Source organism: Propithecus coquereli, unplaced genomic scaffold (genome assembly GCF_000956105.1).
Source record: "Propithecus coquereli isolate 6110/MARCELLA unplaced genomic scaffold, Pcoq_1.0 Scaffold104, whole genome shotgun sequence".
Taxonomy (NCBI): domain Eukaryota; kingdom Metazoa; phylum Chordata; class Mammalia; order Primates; family Indriidae; genus Propithecus; species Propithecus coquereli.
The window spans coordinates 558,813-572,768 of record NW_012134303.1 but is presented as its reverse complement, the minus strand read 5'-3'; the positions used below and the strand labels follow the sequence as shown (position 1 = coordinate 572,768).

General features: G+C 44.5%; 1 protein-coding gene across 1 annotated transcript in view; it reads left to right on the top strand.

Moving 5' to 3' along the window:
* The first annotated feature begins 1,129 nt into the window (after positions 1 to 1,129).
* NXF3 (nuclear RNA export factor 3) overlaps positions 1,130 to 13,956 on the top strand; it is a 28,861-nt gene continuing 16,034 nt past the window's right edge. The window contains exon 1 of the mRNA XM_012644473.1: positions 1,130 to 1,208. Coding sequence (XP_012499927.1) covers positions 1,130 to 1,208 — 79 coding nt within the window. The remainder of the gene's footprint in view (positions 1,209 to 13,956) is intronic.

The following is a 13,956-nucleotide window of genomic DNA, read 5'->3' as shown; positions in this document are numbered from 1 at the left end:
ACCTATAAGTGTTCTGTTAGTGGTGCCAACCAAGGGTCATTTAAGCAGTGTGCTCTTTGTAAAAAGAAAGGACATTGGACAGAACACTGCCTGGACTCCAGGTAGCAAGAAGAGAGCAATCGTTTTTTTTAAGCCAAGGACTCAGATCACAAAGGAGGGGGCCCAGAGCTCCGTGCCTCCGAATAGCCCCGCAGGAGCCCTGGGCAAAGATTGACAGTGGGGATTCAATTGGTGCCAAACTGCTTGGACAGAAGCGGTCCCAGGGACCCCTTCCCCCAGCCACAGCCCCGACTCCTGGCACCAGCCCCCTGCCCAGCACTCTGTGAGCCAGGCAAGGGGCAGTGGGGGAGGGGCCAGGCAGAAGTGAGGAAGCCCAGGCAAGCGACAGCTGAGGTTAAATGGCAGGATCCTGGCACTGTGTTGCCTCATGGGTTTAAATGGACTCTTCCTCTGTTTGATAAAAGCTCAGCAGGGGACGTGCAAAATCTGCAATTGGACAGATTTGTAAACTTGTATTAACTTTTCTGAGGTTCCTAGGAATGGCATCTAGATCCCAAACTCTGGACTGATGGTAAAGCCTTTGTACGGAGAAAAACAAGCAATGAGCTTCAGAGTCTTAGTATAGAGGCTGAGAGGCTCCCACAGCCAGTGACATGTCAAAGTCACTGAACAATATTGTGAGAAAATGGCCTCTTTGCCTCCAGGCAGTAATAGCTAATTGTGAATTATGTCTATTCTCAATCCTGCCACCCCTTTGCCAGCCAAAGAGAATGAGCCTTTACAACGTGACTGTTTAGAGGTTCTGGACACTGTATATTCCAGCAGGATAGATCTGTCAGATCAGACGATGCCAGAGCAAGACTGAGATCATTTTGACTGATGGAGCAGCTTTATGGACAATGAGGGGCTGGATATACAGTGATCAGGACAGTGGCACTGCCACCTGGGACTCCAGCCCAGGAAGCTGAGTTGCAGTTATTGAGAGGAAAAAGGTAAACATGTCTACAGACTCTAAATAGGCTTTTATGATTGTACATGCTCACAGTGCCATTTGAAAGAAAAGGGGTCTCCTGACAGAAGAAATAAGAATATTAAGCATGCCACTGAAATAATGGCCTCAATACAGGCCATGGCTGAGCCCGAACCGGTGGCCAGCATGGCAAAAAGAAACCAGGCCAATGACAGGGCTGCTAAGGAGGCTGTTGGAGGTGATCTGTTTTCTGGAGCCTTGATAGCCCAGCCAGATTTAGATCCCCTTTAAAGCTAAAGACTGGGACTCTGTCATTTGGGATGGCACAGCTAAGTGGAGACAGAGTTCTTATGGACTCATTCTCCTACCCACGCTTTGGCTTGGCCTCTTATGAGAAACCTACATGAATGCACACGTTATGGATATAATACCTTAACGGATTTGGTGGGACCTCATTTGGGAGGACCCTGTGTGCAACAAACTGTTTATGTGCTTGGGGTGGTCCAGGGACAGAAAGGCGATGCGCTGCACAAAGAACTCAACAGGTAGGAGAGCCCAACCCTTTCGATGATTGGCAGTTTCACTCGGTATTAACAGATATCTTTTCAGGCTGGGTGGAGGCTCGTCTCACCTGAATGGAATGAGCGTCTAAAATTACCAGAACCCTTCTGAGAGGAATCACTGCCTTCGCCGAGTTTCTGCGTGCGTGAGTTCCTGCATGTGTGCGCCAGCACAGAGTAGGAACAAGCCTCGGAGGATGATGGGATGACAGGCATCAGCAGTCCAGGGGAAGAGGCCAAGCAGATGGAAAATGGCATGCTGGTGATGGACACTATGGACAGGCAGTTGCAAAGACAGCTCGACAGCTCAAGGTATTACCATGTTTGGCTGCCCCATGGCAATGCCCATCAGGGGAATCTTTGCTTCCTGCCATCTGCACCTGCATCCGTTACACAATGTCCTGTGGTCACCCGTGAACTTCTTCGAGTGGACCCCTCAGTGGGAACCGTTTCTCCAAAGAGCTGGACACAGTGGACTCAATGATCCCCGCAGGTCATCAAGATGTTCACAGGCTCCCCTCCTCCATACAGAGTGATAATGGAGCCTCTCTGTAGTGGAGATAACCCAGCAAGTAAGCAAAGACCTACATCTAGAATGAACAAAGCGATGAGATGGCAAATGACCGATGAAGCCCTACTCCTCACAAGACAGAACCACCTGAAGATGGAAGCACCAGTGTGGACTCCTGGGGCTGCTTTTACTTCTCTCACTCCCCGAATTATTTTCTGTGGACTAAGATGTGTTCCATTTGTGGCTCTGATGGTGTTTTTGTGTGCTTTCTGGAAAGTGGGTATGGGGAGGAATGCTAAGGAGGTGTCAGCTGTCAGGGAAGTCCACAGAGGAGAGCACCTTGATGTAAGAAAGGAGTGAAAACCGTGGCCCTAAGTCATGTTAGTCAGATATGAATGCCATGTCTAATAACAAGGGTGGCATACTTCCCCTCCTCAGAGGCATCTGAATATCCTGTCAGGGGATGACACCACGTGTTTACGTGTCTTCGAAACTGGTTCCTGATATTGTGAGCAATGACACCATTAGTGTTGCCCTCAGATGGCTGGGTGGTGGGGTATTGTGTAGGAAAGGGTTGACTCCTTTGGAGGATGTAGGTGGTGAGAGCTACTTTCAAGACCCTACTGACAGGGATAGAACAGCCTCCTGCAGATGAGAGGCGGGCAGGAGAGACAGTTAGGTGAGCAACAGGTGTCTCCTAAAGCAAGAATCACACATTGGTGAGTGGGGACCTAGACTATTAACTCTGTGAGACGCTGGCCTGGGACTTGAGAGCACTTTTATGTGCTTTCAGAAGCTGGAGCTAGACCCCAGGTCTGCTCATGAATCACTGCAAGCTGCCTTTTCTAAGGAAAGACAGGCTTGGTTCTCACCATGTTGGAGACACAGTTCTCTCATCTCAAAAAAGGGGATTGACACCACTCCCTTACAGGGTGGTCTTCAAGATGGAATGCTATCCTGTGTGTATGCAAAACAAGCCCCCTGCAAATATAACCCCGTTTGCGTTAATGAGACCCTGGGGTGATTGGAAAATGGAGGGATGAGGCAGTGGTGCAGTTTTCCCAGAGCACACAGTGCTTGGCACACAGGGCTAGAAATGTAGGTTGGGTGCATGGGGCAGGGGGCCTTGGCGAGGAGAGGAGGTGGGCTGCTTTTAAAGGTTTTTCGAAGGTATGATTTTTATTCACTTTCCTAATAGCACCAGCACTGCCTGCAACCGCTCTTCCTTCCAGAGGCTATATTTGTCTCTGAGCCTCTGTTGCTATGCAACAGCCTCCTTTGAGCTCAGAGCATGATTCAGGGAAACTGATCTGGGCAGATGTGTCCATAGAGACCTGGAGAGGGGATGACAGAGGGGGGTGGGGAAAAAGTCTGGGAGGCCTGTACATGGGTGAGATCTTGGGGATTTGAGTGGCCTGCTCTCTGGGAGGGGCTGCCTCTACAGTGTGGACATGTAAGGCAACACTGATGAGAGAACAGAGCAAGTAAAGGAGATTGTCAGTGAACAAAATATATGGGGCAAACATAAATGAAGCTTATGTTTGGTCTTTTAATATACACAGGAATCTTCCAAGCACAATTGGCTATATACCCTATATACTGTTTTATCAATTATTCTAAAGAATAACATCTCTGCTGGTGCGTAGTGGCTCACATCTGCAATCTCAGCACTTTGGAAGACTGGGGTGGGAGGAGGATCACTTGAGGCCAGGAGTTTGAGACCAGACTGGGCAACATAGAGAGATCCCATCTCTAGAAATAAAGAAAAAAAAGAAAGAAAAGAAAGACATCTCTTTTATTTGAAAAATTAGGGGCTTTAATTTTTAAGAAAGGAAAACAAAATGGAGACATGCCCCTTTGCTGATCATATCCTTAATTGCAGTTCTAGAAGTCTCAGATGGGGACTCAGCAAGAGTAGTTGGAGGGAGATAGGGACTAGTCTTGATGGTCTGAGCCAGAGCTTCTGGAATTTTCTATACTAAATTTCTGTACAATCTACACAGCAATTTGTCTGTATCCATCACTTTTTGGCATCTCTAAGCCCCAAGACAGGAAGCCCAGGCCTTGTCTGAGATGGAGAGAAAGCTGCACCTGTGAGTGTGCATGGAGTGATGAGTTTGAACACTAAAAACACAGACACACATAACATTGTTGTGTTTAAGCCACAGGAATATATACACACACTCTGACACATATGTACATACAAACACACACACATCTACTATGCCACAGCAATTATTTTAACATGATTTCTCCCTACAAACTATATATTTTGTATATATTTCAAAAACATTAAGTATATGTGTATGACAAAAACTCTTTCCTTGACCACAAACTTACATAAGTTCTTCTGAACCCTCTTTTCAACTAGGTCCCCTCCTTGGGCCCTATCCTTTGTCTGGCAAAGCCAGTTTTAGCATAGAACCTTATTAAATCAGTCCTCTCCTTGATATCTGATCATCCTTGGTGTCTGACATAGTTCATCATTCTTTACCCTTGATACTGATCACCTTGGCCTGCCTTTAGCAAGAATCCCTCTACCCTTGACTCTCCTCTTAGTAATTATCTATTCACTGACCACCCCTCCCCCCACTCTATTGCTGGGCTAAAAAAATCCACACTGTGCTCATTGTATTTGTAATTGAGCTCAGTTCTATACTGAAGTTTCTTTCCCTATTGCAATAGTACTCAATAAAATCGGTTTTTACCTCCTTTAACTAGTGTCTGGCTCTGTTTCTCTTTGATATGTAACTTCTCTGTCAATCTATTTACAAATTTGCTATCCTCAAATTATTACCATTGATAAGGAAAATCCCCATCTGTTACTTGGCATATCAGCCACCTGAGACCCCCACCCCTCAGGGAAGACCCGCATCAGCATAATACTAACCTATTACCTGGCCCATCGACTAATCTATTACCTGGCCCATCAGCCACCTGAATCCCCCACCCCTCAGGGAAGACCCGCATCAGCATAATACTAACCTATTACCTGGCCCATCGACTAATCTATTACCTGGTGCATCAGCATAACACTAAATCTACTACCTGGCGCATCAGCATAACACTAAATCTATTATCTGACACATCAACTAACCTATTACCTGGCAGGCATTAACCATGTGACACCCTACCCCCCAGACCACCACAACTTAATAAAAGTGGGAAAAATCCGGGTAGACAGGGCTCAGAATTTGATGTCGAGGCCCCTCTGAGCCCGCTGGCGAATAAACCTCGATTCTCCGACTCTCCGTGTGCCGCTCAGTTTGTCCTTGGGACCACTTGCTGTAACACTCGCTGTAATATTTGAGGAAGTCAAGTGGAAACCTTTGTAAAGATCCCAGCATGGTGTTTGGCGTATCACTCATAATACCAATATTTGCTTTGTTCTCATCCCAACTGCTCTGATCTTTAATGGGGATGTTGTTTCTCAACCTCAACAGCATAATTATATTTTAGTGGGTATTTGGGAATATAAGAAGGGAAGCACACACACTCCTCTATATTATGTAAGAAATTCAGTGCCACCTCTGGGCTATGCAATGTAATGGAGTTAGAGTGGGAAAAAGCCTCATCCCTTTTCCACTGATTATTTGTGCTTTTCCTTTACTCTGTTGGGGTCCTCTGTGTTCCCAGCAGGTGTGCACATGACCTGGGGCTCTGGGACCTTCTTGGAGCTCCAGCAAGAGGTGATGTGGGTCTGCAGGAGGGACACTGGAGCTCTTGCTCAGGCTGGTCTCAAACTCCTGACCTCAAGCGATCCTCCCGCCTTGGCCTCCCAGAGTGCTAGGATTACAGGCATGAGCCACCACGAGGCCATTGTTTTAGACTTAAGGTTTTGCACTAGGTTCCAACAGACTAGACTAAAAAATCAAAATGGAGTCACCCATGTTCACCAAACCCAAACTAAGTTTTAAGACTTTTGGGGAAAGAGACAACAGCCAATTTCCCTAACTGGCCCATTTAAAATCTTCAATTGGCATGATAATGAAGCTCCCTCTGTTAATTCTTATGCAAAATAGGCAGCTGGAAGTCACCTGTGCTTAACTAGTTAATTTTTCTGTTGTTCGGTCTCCCTGGCCCTGCTTTACATTAAAAATATCTTTGAAACATGTTCTTCTGCTTTCTTCAGCCTGTCTTTCTAAAGTCAACCTCCTCTGTTCATCTCATTGGAACACATTTTATTTTATGGTATGAAGTGTTGCCTGATTCTAGAATCGCAAATAAAACCAACTGAGATCTTTAAATTTGCTGTAATTTTGTCTTTTTGTTGTTGAAACTTTGAGGAGGTTTCAGACTAGGTCCACTTGCTCTTTGCACAAAGATCTAATTATTGTGGCAATGAGGATTACCAAGGAAGAAAGGAACTTTTAACATGACAGACATCTTGTTGGGAGAAGCTGCCTCAAATCTGTCTCCCTGACTAAAGGAGATCCTGGGCTTTTTAAGGAGGGGCCATATGCCTTGGGGCAGTGGAGGGGGATGGTGGATCCTGGTGTCAGGAAGTCTGCCCTAGGGCCTTCAGAATCTCAACTCCTCTGTCTTAGAGAAAATCCAACATTTGAGGGCAGTGGTGGTGGCTTTTGCTTATAATCCCAGCATTTTGGGAGGCATAGGCAGGAGGATTTCTTGAGGCCAGGAGTTCCAGTCCTTTCAATTCTGGGAAACAACTCAACGGACCAAGTAGTTAGTTAAGGAAGAGGATTATAAAAAACATATGGGGGTTGGTGGAGCTGGTTACATCTTGACAGATCTGGCAACAGTGAAGTGTACTCTGTCTTCCTCATGGAGCCCTGAGAGTCATGAGTAAGTCCCTTTCAGGTCTGAGCTCTGCTCTTTTTTGCAGTTGAGCTCCCTGATATTTTTGGCTTTGGGGATACCAAGGTTAGTTTGTGCTGTGAGAGAGCACTTGACATTGGGGTACCTTAGGTTAGTTTGTGCTGTGGCAGGGCATGTGACTTTTGGGTTTGTGGTGGCTGAAAAGTCACCCTCCAAAGTGCTCCCTCTTTGGAGGTGTCTCATGTGTGGTTTCATAAAAAAACTCGAGGCTGGGCATGGTGACTCATGCCTGTAATCCCAGTAGTTTGGGAGGCCAAGACAGGAGGGTCGCTAGAAGCCAGGAGTATGGGCCACATCTCTACAAAAAGTCTTTCTTAAATTAGCCGGGTGTAGTGGCACACTATAGTGCCAGCTACTTGGGAGGCTGAGGCAGGAGGATCCCTTGAGCCCAAGAGTTGAGGGTTATAGTCAGCTATGATTGTGCCATTGCACTCCAGCCCGGGCCTCAGAGCAAGACCTTGTCTCTAAAAAAATAAAAATAAAAAAGGCTTGAGTCAAACTCCCAAGCTTATGCCATACGGAAACGTGGGTTGCTGCTACCATAAAGGGCTGCAGTTTTAAAGGTAACTGATAGCAGTTGCAGTAAGTGGTTATTACTTCAGGAGGCGTGACTTGTGACTTCCAGCTCGCTTTCAGAATTCACAGGTATGTGGGTCCTTTTTGCTTGTATGCTTTGGTAAGGGAGGCTTCAGGGTCTGACTGGATCAGATAGGAACTAGAAAGTCAATTGGTTAAGTTGGTCAAGGAGATCTTGGAGCCAAAGCTAACTTGGCTTTGAAGAGTCCCAAGATCCAACATAAAAATGGGATTCCTAATTTCTAAAGATCTGAGTAGTCTGATTTCTGGTAGATCTGCCTTTTTTGTGTATAAGATGTCTGGCCCCCGAAGCTACAAATTTAAAATTCCCATGGCCATTATGTGGAACACCATCTAAGAAGGTACAAATCCCAAGCCTCTTGAAGGCAGAGAAAATGGGATTCCTACTGGCATTCAGAAGTTTTAAAGAGACAACAGGATTTTAAAATAGCTTTTTAGAAAGATTTATTGTGAAAAGCTAATGAAAAGCTAAAAATGCAAGATATCCCCCATATCAAGGATGGTAGAACATGTAACTCCTACTGCTCTCCTTTATCCTATTTTGCCTGAATATTCACAGTCTGCTGACTCTGAATTGCATTTCTCTTCTGAAAGAAAAGTTAAACAGTTTCCTTATAAGATAGAAACAAGTAAACATTCAGGAGATAAGCCCTTCGTGAATTACATTCCCTGGATAAAAACTGAGCTCAGGCCCTAGTTAAAAAATGTTCTAACCCTAGGGAAAATCTTCAAAAGTTTTCTAAGGTTTCAGGGTCTGAATTGTGACTTATGACTTCAGGAGACCTGACCACCCCTACCAACTAACACCCATGTTGGTGGGGCCTGGGGAGCCCCAAAATGAATAAAAGAGGCAGAATGGTAATCCTCTTGAGAATAATATCAAGGGCCGGACAAACCCCACCTGGTCTACTTGTAGGCAAAGCAAAGCACAAAAGATGGCAAATGATTTTTTGAAAGCCATTCCCAAAATCTTTCAGCTCCATGGCAATCAACAACCTAGAATATGGCCAGGTGCCGTGGCTCATGCCTGTAATCCTAGCACTCTGGGAGGTCGAGGCAGGATCCCTTGAGGTGAGGAGTTCGAGACCAGCCTGAGCAAGAGCAAGACCCCATCTCTACTAAAAATAGAAAAATCAGCTGGGCGTCGTGGAGTGCGCCTGTAGTCCCAGCTACTGGGGGGGGGGGCTGAGGCAGGGGAATCACTTAAGCCCAGGAGTTTGAGGTTGCTGTGAGCTGGGGCTGATGCCATGGCACTCTGGCCCAGGTGACAGAGCGATACTCCATCTCAAAAAAACAAAAAACAAAACAAAAAAACAACCTAGAATGACTTTTAGGCTTCCAGTGCACTTCTGCAATAAGCAACCCCTAAAACTGCAGTTTCCAGAGAAATGTTGCCATTTGTGCAAACAACTAGGAAATTGGACAAGGGACTGCCCCCAAAGATTTCAAAGAAAGCCCCTAAAAAACAGGCTGCCCCCCTGATAATCTCCATGTTGAACACCTGAACTGAGGGGCCTCCTTTCCCCTAGTCATTAAAGGGCTCTGCCCTGAGGTCGGTAGTCTGATTAAGAAACAAGCTAAATTGAAAAGACTGGCTATGGAAGTAAATCTTTAAAATACAACTTTCAGACCTTTAGCTGGTTATTTTGAAGCTTTCTAGTAAAAAAAGTTTACATCTGTAAAGTAAATCTGCATATGTAAGGGCATCTCCCTCTCTGTGTCTAAACCACTGGAAACTTTAACAATAGGAAAGACAGGCGGGGGGCGCGGTGGCTCACGCCTGTAATCCTAGCTCTCTGGGAGGCCGAGGTGGGCGGATTGTTTGAGCTCAGGAGTTCAAGACCAGCCTGAGCAAGAGCGAGACCCCATCTCTACTAAAATTAGAAAGAAATTAATTGGACAACTAAAAATATATAGAAAAAATTAGCCGGGCATGGTGGCACATGCCTGTAGTCCCAGCTACTCGGGAGGCTGAGGCAGGAGGATCGCTTGAGCCCAGGAGTTTGAGGTTGCTGTGAGCTAGGATGACGCCACGGCACTCTAGCCCGGGCAACACAGTGAGACTCTGTCTCAAAAAAAAAAAAAAAAAATAGGAAAGACAGTGGCTTAAAGTTTACATAACAAATCTTAGCTTTGTTTTAGGTGCTTTTCCTTGCCATATTGTCTTAAGTGGGCCTTTACCTATCCTAATAGGGTTACTATTAAAAGTTCTGGGCCTCACAGCTCTGGCTCACACCTGTAATCCACCTGTAATCACACAGCTCAGAGGCTGAGGTGGGAGGATTGCTTGAGCCCAGGAGTTGGAGGTTTCAGTGAGCTATGATCACGCCCCTGCACCCCACCCTGGGCAATAGAGCCAGACTCTGTCTCAAAAAAGAAAAAAACATTCTATAAATTGTCTACCTAGTTTTATCTGGGAGTCATCCTTTGGAATTGCAAATTGAAGAGTTGAGTGGCTAGCAATCTCTTGGAGCAATGGAATGGGGGATTGAATCTGTGAAGGTGTGCTGAAACATCAACTCACAAAAAGCAGATTGATAGGTGAAATCACACACAAATGTATTGACTTACTCAGGGAGAACCACAGAGTGATTATCCTAACCCTCCAAGGAGTATAGAAGCTTAGATACCATTCTGAGGTTACCAAAAGCATGGGGGCTCGGAGCACAGCCAAACCCAGGCTGTGATGGTAAGTCAGATTATAATGCTAAGACAGGTTATGGGAGGGAGAAGAGGAGGAGGCCTGGCTTGCAAAGGTGTAAGCAAAAGCAGCCTCAGCCGCCCACCGGTCAAAAAGCCAAACACCTGAGAGATGAAGAGTTGGTGGTAAGAAAAGCAGGTTTATTTCAAGAGCCAGTATCCTAAGGAGATGGTGGACTCATGTTGCAAAGGCCATCTCAAGTTTCTCAGTCTGAGGAAGGGCTTTTAAAGGGGAAGGAGGCTTGGGCGCGGCCGGCCACGTGGAGGTCTGCATTTCTTGTTTCCAGTGGTTGAGTAATGGGCCATCTCACCATCTGGCTGGTATCAGCTAGATTGCAATGGAATTGAAGTTGAACAGCTCGGCATTTTCCTCCAGGGGGTTGTCCTATAAACTGCTCAAAGCCAGTTCCTGGAATTCTTAAGTAAGCATATAATTAGGCATTGTAAAAGAAAGAATTATTAGTTAGCTTTAAGATGGAGGGACTGTTACTGTTACAATGGTGGTCTTGTAATGTAGATGAAACCTCACAGGTAGCAGCCATCAGATGGTAAATATTTCTTTCAGACCTTTAAGGTGTTTGACTCTCAGTTAATTTTTCCTAGATTGGGACTAAGGAGGGCCTCAGAGAAAGCCTGGCTGCATCAATGCAGATTCTCTACAGGTGCAAATCCCCCCCAACAAAAGACAGTTTTGCAAGGTTACTTCTATTTGCCAGCTCTGAGAAACAGAGTCTGACATCTTTAAAGATCTGAAAAGGAACATTTACCATCTATTATCTCTGAGGGTTGCTACCTGTGAGGATTTATCTGCATAACAAGACCACCTTTGCTAGCCAAGCTTCCTTTTTCTCTCCTATAACCTGTCTTGCCACCAAAAACCTGTTTGGCTACAATCCAAGTCCCCATTCTTTTAAAAACCTCTATACCTCATTGAGGAGTGGAGTTTTCATTCTGAAGGTTCCCATGTATACCCATTAAAATAAATTTGTATGTCTTTTCTCCTATTAATCAGTCTGCCTTATGTCAGTGATTTTTCAGTGAACCTTTATGGGGCCGAGGGCCTTGCTCCCTACATATCCTAAAATGTTATGTCTTCAAGGAGGTTCATGTAAACAATGAAAAGAACTCTGACAAGTACAGGTTTCTAATAACTTTGAGTTCATACCATTGGACTGACTCTCCAAAACTCTAATGAAGAAACCGGGTTTGTGAAACTACTAACCAAGATCAGAGTAAGAATTATATGAGATTGAATGAACTGATGAAAAACTATGGGTTTTTAAGGCTTTTTTTATTTGAAACTTGGCTAGTTCTTTTAATGTTTTTCAGATTTAAAGAAATCTTTTTTTCTTTTAAAGCTATCTACAGTTTACAGCAATTTGGGAAAGAATACTTTTGTAAACAAAAACTGAAACATTTACACATACCGTCCACACAAGGTTTTAAATGTTTCCATACAGCCATCTGTTAAATAGCAAATGGTCTCTTTGGGTGGAACAACAAAACTCAAAGAAATGCATAATAATGAGGACACTGCAACCTAACATGGTATGCTGAGACTGGAAACCCAAAGTGATGGAAGCTGAGAGTAGTGCTGATGCCCTAAGTTTCGGTCACATTCTCCCTAGATGAGAGCTTGACCAAAAGAGAATTGTGAAATAAAAATTCTAGGAGGCCATTGTTTGGACAGGAGGCATTAGCCAGGGCTAAGAGGAGAGCTCAGAGCTGATATGAGACTAACCAGATACAATAGGAAGGAAATAACTTACGATCTGATTCATCCCTTGTGAAATCCAGTGTGGAAATCCACTATCTGGCAGTTTCACATGTTGGGAAAACTGTGGAAAAAAATAAAAGAATATATATTATACACACACAAATATTTTAAGGTATGTACACACATTACCTCAAGAGACACACATCTGGAAAACAAGTTTCATTCTATCTGCATTGTGTGATTACATTGTATATCTTGGATATCTGTGGGTGGTAGTGAGGGGATCTTATGGATAAAATATGCAGAATGATTTCATTTTCTAAATGTACATTTTTAGTGTTTAATATTTTATAATTAGGCAACTTTCTTGAGAGATACCTGAAAGTATCTAATAACCAATTGACAAACAAGTTCCCATATGTTTACTATGTTAGTCTGTTTGTGCTGCTATACTAAATACCTTAGAATAGTATAAATTCATTTCTCAAAGTACTGGAGGCTGGAAAATACAAGATCAAGGTATCCCCAGGTTTGGTGTCGGGTGAAGCCTTGCTCTCTGCTTCGTTGATGGCACCCTTGCTGCCTCCACACATGACAGAAAGGGCAAAAAGGGACAAACTTGCACCCTCAAGCCTTTTTATAAAGGCACTAATCCCAGCTATGAGGTTGGAGCTCTCCATGGCCTGATCCCTTCCTAAAGGTCCCACCTCTTAATGCTGTCACATTGGGAATTAAGTTTCAACATAAATTTTAGAGGAACACAAACATTCAAACCATAGCATTTACCATTTTATAAAAATGTTTGTGTGATGTTGTTTTATAAAAAATAAAAATTTCAACCCCTGACTTGACAGTTTATGTAGGTATGTGTTTTTCTGCCTCACACTTCCTTCACCCCAAATGTGCACACACTCATATGTGGATACCTCTGTTGCCAAAAGCTCAGCCACTTGTCCTTGTCCTCAAGGCCGCATCAGAAGAATGAGAACAAGTGTTTTGAGGAGAAGGAAAGAGAATTTTTATTACTTTGCCTGCAAAGGAGGAGGATGGAGACTCCTGCCTGAGATGCCATCGTCCTAACAATAAGCAGAAATAGAGAGCTTTTAAAGGATGGGTTCTCAGCTTCAGGCAGTTACTGTTCAACTACAAGTTGATGATTGTGATCTATTGTCCCATCTCCTCTGAAGACAATCCCCTGACTTCCACCCAGGACCTCCTTTTACCAGGTCAGGGCTGAGCCATCCCCTTTAGCACAAATAACCAAAGACTTAACCTGCCCATCCCAACCACTGGCCTGAGGCAGGGATGCAGGCTTTAGTTCTCAAGAAGGAGTGGAGGATGTTTTAAAGAGAAAATATTTTTGCTGTTTTTTCAGGCCAGTCCCTCTGTTACATATTCTCCACTGTCAATATTTCCCTTCCATATCTATGGGAGGAGGTGTGACTACTCTGTTATACCTCTTCACTTACTCAGGGGCTGGTCTTCCTTTCTCAGGGCATAGAGACCCAGGAAGGGACTTTGAACAATGGGTGAAAAATTCTAAAAAGTTCTGGCTGATGCACTGGAACCCAGGCCCCTGCTTTCTTTCCTCCTTCTGGCCTGAGACAGTCAAAGGGACATTTTTGGCTCCAACCACTAGGTGCACCACCTACATTGGCTATTTTGTTTGTTTGTTTTTTTATTTCAGCATATTATGGGGGTACAGATGATTAGGTTACGTATAATGCCCTTGCCCCCTGCCCAAGTCCAAGCTTCAAGTGTGTCCATTCCCCGGGAGGTGCACATCGTACTGATTGTTTGTGCATATGCCCGTCCCCTCCTCCCCCCTCCCCCTGCCCAACATCCAATACATGTTATTCTTATATGTGCACTTAAATGTTGATCAGCTAATACCAATTTGCTGGTGAATACATGTGGTGCTTGTTTTTCCATTCTTGGGATACCTCGCTAAGTAGAATGTGTTGAGCACTTTCCAGGAGAATACAAGAGGTGCTATATCACCATTGTTTCTTAAAGCTGAATAGTACTCCATGGTATACATATACCACAGTTTATTAATCCA